Consider the following 6,000-nt stretch of genomic DNA (forward strand, 5'->3'; position numbering starts at 1 on the left):
CCTGCTTCACATAACACAGGCAGAAATCTCCTCAAGAATAATATAAATCTTTCCATTACAAATTAGTGGATTAAAACTCTGCACCTGCTTTGTTGCAATTTGTAGCTCACATGCAGTGCAGCTGTGGACAATTCATTTAAATAAATTAAATAATTAATTCATAAATCCAGTGGTTCACATACAGGCGGCTATCAGAGTAACATCCAAATCATCGCAGAGACATGCAATGGGCATACTGCGGGGCAGGGCAACTTGGTTCTATGTTTGTTGATTTCGGAAATAGCCATAGATCTACTTAACTGTGCAAAGTTTATGTGTACTGTGTTTCGTGTGTGTGTGTGTTTGTGTGTGTGTGTGTGTGTGTGTGTGTGTGTGTGTGTGTGTGTGTGTGTGTGTGTGTGTGTGTGTGTGTGTGTGTGTGTGTGTGTGTGTGTGTGTGTGTGTGTGTGTGTGTGTGTGTGTGTATGTGTGTGGGTGTGCATGCATGTGTCTGTGTTGGTCTTAATGGGCCTTTTTTGAGGTTATGGTAATGACGTTTTTAATCTTTACAAAATTCCGCACACACACACACACACACGCACGCACTCACGCACGCACACACACACTCTTTGCATGTCGGTGTAATAGGTGTCCGTGTCGGCACGGTGTGTGTATTTATCGACTGCAGCTGGATGCTACCCCCTTGAGACTGTTTTGACAGGCCTATAATAGCCTCTTTGCCAGGAAGGGCCATGCCCCAGAAGTGAATGAAATTCCTTGCCTGCAATGGAAAGTGTAGACCCCACTTGACAAATTTGATTAATTCATGAATTAGATCACTTTGAAGTCCTATAACCTAGCCACAACCTAGCAAAATATCCTGAGCGTATTTAAATGTAAATTTAAATGAAGTGTTAGAGTTTGGTTTACTATTCAAATTATTTACAGAGCCTTGTGTTCCATTTGAGTTGCTTGCTATTTCTGTACAGGTTTGACGATGAGAATCGTTGAATTGGAAACTATATGATTGTATTATATGACATCACTACAGTGTACCTTATGAATGGGGACATGTCAAACTTGGCAAACAAATATTATTTAAAAATAAACATGATTAATAAATAGAGTGATATTAAAACATCCATAATCCCATATTTCTCATATTGTAAACAAGAGGCTTAATTCCCAAATTATCTGTGCTTACATAAGTACTGTTGCATGGCCATCTCTGACCAGCCATCCTCAGATCACATTGCCCTGTGTCTGTGCGTGCGTGCGTGCGTGCGTGCGTGCGTGCGTGCGTGCGTGCGTGCGTGCGTGCGTGCGTGCGTGCGTGCGTGCGTGCGGGCGTATGGGCGTGCGGGCGTTCGTGCGTGCGTGCGTGGGTGGGCGTGTGATGTACCCCTATGCTTGTCATGCCAGGAATGGTGCTTCCCGGCCTGATGTGTGCTCTGTCAGAATGGGCTGAGGGCTTAGAGGGATTAAAAAGTGAAATTGACCAAGCACCTGGTCTTTATCCCAGTGGTAATCCCTTGATACCAAACCTTGTTCCGTCCCTCCGCTTAAAGTCCACAGAGCCATTTCAGATTATAAACAACTGGTCATGATTGAAATTACATTTGTACTGAATCCATTGTTTATTTAATGACCAGTGCTGTTATTTCTCATATTCCATGTTCAGTTTTCCAGATGTTGTCAAAGGATTCATTCACATGGATTGAAATGTTCTCCCATGAATTGTATTTAATTCATTAATTGTAAAGAGGGTGCAAATTGTTTGAGTTTGCTCCAGTCTTTAAACGTATACTGGAGAGGGGAGATCTACTGCTGTTGTTTGCTCTTATCAAATGTTGGAAATAATCCCATCTTCAAATAAATGTTTTTCTTTGGGCACATCCATCCACCCCTATGGGGAAGGCATGACAAACGTAGCTGTAGCTCCTTACATTTATTTGTTTGGATATAGTTGAAGCTTAACCATGTTTAATGCACTCATTGTATGCAATTGTTTTGTCCTGTGCCCTGCACACCAAGATGAATCTATAGTCTGAAGATGGCATGGCCGTTAAATTGCTTCCCTCTAGGAGGTAGGTCTGCTGGCAATGTTTATAATACCCCTTTATCTTAAAACTGTCCATGTAATGTCCTTGCTCTTTCATGTCAGTGACCTAATGTTATTATCCCTCTCTGAAATCCCAGCCTGGCCCTGCCTGCGAGTTCACAGGGTTTGTTATTTTTAGTGTTTTTTTTGGTTTGTGCGATTTAAAACATGTTGCAAATCATTCAACCGGACACATATCAAGACAAAGCATCCCCACAAATGCCTCAGATTTGCTTGAAGCCAGCGGCACAATGCTATTTGACGCTTGAGTTCTGATTATCGCCTTTTTCCTCAGCTTGTTTTTCCAGCAGTTTCCTTGTGATAGTGAGCCTCAGCTTTAGACTTGGTGAAACCCTAAGATTTCTTTAATCTTTGACAAATTTGCATATAAATGCAAAATTGATCACCAGATTCTATATTTATTTATAGGTATGATGGATGGGGTATTCTGTTTTTCCCATTTAAAGAAAGACAAGCTCATAGAAAGATCAGTTGAAAAGCGATGAGGATTCATTCTACCATCTGATTTGAAGGTTATAAATCTAAAGAGTGCTATCTCCTTTTGCATTCATCTTTCAACAATGTTTATTTGGGACGTATGAAACAGAACATAAAAAGGTTCCGGTTAGGGTTTTGATGCTAATCTCATCAAGCAACATTTCATATCAACACTAGGAATTTTGCTATTGGCTTGTACAGAGTTGGTGAATTACTGAATATGGATACACAAAGTACACTTTTGAAAGATAATCTAACACAATCTTTTATGGCTTCTGAAGGGTTTTTATATCCAGTGCAATCAAAATGTGAAAAATTGCTTGGATAATCATTCTCAGTACAAAACAAAACAAAGTGTTTTGTATTGGTGTAGTCCTTGTTCAACAGTTTTCTGTTTTTATATGGAAGGGTTCTTCTGTTGTTTCTTCATGTCCACCCACTGGGCAGGACATCCAAATGCCAAAGCCTTGTCGCTCCAGAACCCTGTGAGTACAGCTGAATGCATTGTTTTAGAGTACTTTCACAGTATTCGTTTGCAATCATGCGATGGTCACCATCCTCCTCCTCCTCAGACCTTAAGGACCCCGTCCAAAAAGGCGGTCTCGTTCATCACGGCGTTGTCCCAGCACCACTGAACCGGAAGCGTGGTCTCGTTCCCCTTGGTGCGTCCGTTCTGGTTCTGCTCGATCATCAGCGGCTCCAGGAACGCCACGCGCCGGCTCTGCACCCGCTGCAGCCCCTGCTCCTCCGGGCCGCCCGCGGGGGGCACGCCGCCGTACGCCACCGGGCTGTAGACGGAGACGGGGTCGGCGGGGGGGCCCGGCGGGCTGCAGCAGCCGCACTGGCACGGCGTCAGGTAGAGGTACATGAGGATGAGCACGGTGGTCACGGCGCAGCCCAGCAGCGTGGTGTAGCCCGTGCTGAAGGTCTCGGCCGGCGGCCGCACCACCGTCAGGTTGAACTCGCGCGTGGCGTTCACCATCTGCTGCTGGTCCACCGCCGTGCACACGTACAGGCCCGAGTCGTTGAGCCTGGCCGCCGGGATCTCCAGGGTGCCGTTGGCGAACACGCTGATGAGGCTGTCGTTAGTGGCACTTTGGTTCATGTAGCCCTGGCCGGGGGTGAGCCACACGTACCAGGGGTCCTTGGTGCCGAGGGACGTGTAGCAGTCCATACTCGCCCGCTCCCCCTCGAATATCACCAGGTTGGAGAGCAGGACGGTCGCCTGCAGGGACTGCGACTTGCCCACGGTGCAGTTCTGGAAGACACGCCTTTGCCGGAGGAAGTGGATGATGGAGCGGGAGTCGCCGCGCACCGTGCACATGTAGTCCTCGTAGAAGTCCTTCAGGGAGTCGAAGCCCTTCATCTCCCAGTGCCAGAACATGCCGTACATGGAGCAGTCGCACAGCAGCGTGTTGTTGTGGAGGAAGAGCCCCCGCTGCACCGTCCTGGGCAGGGCCTTCACGTCCTCCCACGGCAGCGTGGCCAGCCGATTGGACGAGAGGTCCAGCATGGTCAGGAAGGGGTGACTGTGCTCCCGGATGGAGAAGAACGGGAAGTCTGTGATCTGGTTGAGGCTGAAGTAGACCTTCTTTAGGCTTCTCAGCCCGTTGAGCGTGGCGCCCTCCACCTGGGTGATCTGGTTGTTGAAGAGGACCAGCTCTTCCAGCCGCCACAGGCCCTGGAAGTAGTGCTGCTCCATCACACGCAGCTTGTTGGAGGACAGGTCCAGGTGGCGCAGGCCCGAGGCGTTGTAGAAGACGTCGGGACCCAGCGAGGTGAGCTGATTGTGGGTGATCCGCAGGGTCTCCAGCCTGGGCATGCTGGCGAAGCCTCTGGGCACCAGCATGCTCATATGGTTGAAGCTGAGGTCCAAGGTGAGCGGGGAGGACGGCATGTTGCGAGGGAGCCGGCTGAGGCCGCTGGAGGCGCAGCTCAGCGTGTCCGCGGTGCACATGCACACGGAGGGGCAGATCTGTTCGGACCCCGGCAGGAGGAAGCAGAGCAGCAGCAGAGCGAGGCCCGGGCGGGGTCTGGAGCTCATCTTGTCCAGCGCTTCTTGGGTTCCTGAAGGAGTGTGTGGCCCCCCACCCCGCCCCTCTGAACGGCCCTAGAGATCAGAGGAGAGATATGTGATATTAGTAGCATTCTAAAACCTTTAACTATATCTTATCTATACCTTGAACATACATTATATGGTTACATATTATATACATTTGTATGCCCTATTGTCTATTGTAAAATAAAAGATGATACATCTAAACTAATTCTGATGACAGCAATGCATGGTCATATTTGCTTTTTAGTATCAAAGATGAGACTCGACTCCTCGTAAAAAAAATAGCACATATTGAAAAGTAAAACATAAATATAACCACAAATGTGACATGACCACTGACGCATGAGAATGTGAGATTACCTTAAATTAATGTTGGTCCTGCTCCAATATGCAATGCTCGAAATGTCTTCTCTGATATAACAGATAATTTAAATTGGGCTTTCATCTGTTGGAAGTCACAACTCTGAATTCGGGTAAATTACTCAGGCAATCCCCATTTCCCGAAAATGGCACTTCCAAACTGAATAGTCCACTCCAATAAAAAGGTGAACAGCAACCCGAGTCTCTTCCCCTTCAGTGCAAAGCTTTTTTCCCTGCCAGTTGCATTCCACCTGGGTCTACTTTAAACTGATCCGTCCAAACCTTATCTTCCTCAAATTCTCTTTTACAAGACTCTTCGGGAAGAAATAAATTGCCCTAGCTCTTTTCGCTCAGAAAAGTGAAATGTCCCCTTCTGGATTTCTGCTCTTCCTAAATGAGAGGACTGCTTGACAAACATCCCACACTGCTTTTGCAGGGTCTAAAAAAAACAACACACAGCTCAGCCTAATCTCCTACAATCCCCTCCTCTGTGTGTGTTTGTCACTTGTGTCTGCCTGTGTTGATGTTAAATAATAATGCTGGTTGATTATCGTCTCTCTCTCTTATAGCTCCCCCCTCTAACCTGTCTCTCCCGCTAACAATAATCTTTAAAGAATATATACTATTCGGTATGTGTACACAATGTGTACACGTGTTGTATTTTACATAAAAATATACTTTTGCTCTGTACACTTTGCAAGAACACTTAAAGAATCACACAAATGTCATCCTGTCCCCATCTACAAAGTATATTAAACCGTAAAGATGTATCCCAGGAATTGCAGGATAATGCGAGTACATACCATTTATCAAATAAGCAATCTGCTTCAACTGCGACAATTTAAAACGAGATAGAGAACCATTTTTTAGGTTGCTTTTTATTGTAATCTTTAGGTTTACGCGTGAAAAGATGATTGTTATTTCCCTAAGCCCTACATGTCGTGCTACCAGCCTCTCATTGCATGAAGCCACCCATAAAACCTCTCTACTTCATGTATGTGTG

At 46.2% G+C, this 6,000-nt stretch overlaps 1 protein-coding gene across 1 annotated transcript; it reads right to left on the reverse strand.

Annotated features, from left to right (window-relative positions):
• Nucleotides 1-2,640: 2,640 nt before the first annotated feature.
• On the reverse strand, nucleotides 2,641-5,651 carry LOC132455855 (amphoterin-induced protein 3). Its single transcript, XM_060049897.1, has 2 exons — nucleotides 4,998-5,651; nucleotides 2,641-4,688 (listed from the first exon to the last, which is right to left on the reverse strand). Exon 2 carries the CDS (start codon nucleotides 4,620-4,622, stop codon nucleotides 3,147-3,149), a length of 1,476 nt encoding a protein of 491 aa, XP_059905880.1. The 5' UTR covers nucleotides 4,623-4,688; nucleotides 4,998-5,651; the 3' UTR covers nucleotides 2,641-3,146.
• Between the last annotated feature and the right edge of the window lie 349 nt (nucleotides 5,652-6,000).

The sequence above is a fragment of the Gadus macrocephalus genome, chromosome 1, assembly GCF_031168955.1.
Source record: "Gadus macrocephalus chromosome 1, ASM3116895v1".
NCBI lineage: Eukaryota > Metazoa > Chordata > Actinopteri > Gadiformes > Gadidae > Gadus > Gadus macrocephalus.

Bases quoted from the DNA above. Each gene is read 5' to 3' on its own strand.
- LOC132455855 (XM_060049897.1), bottom strand. From the start codon at position 4,622: ATGAGCTCCAGACCCCGCCCGGGCCTCGCTCTGCTGCTGCTCTGCTTC.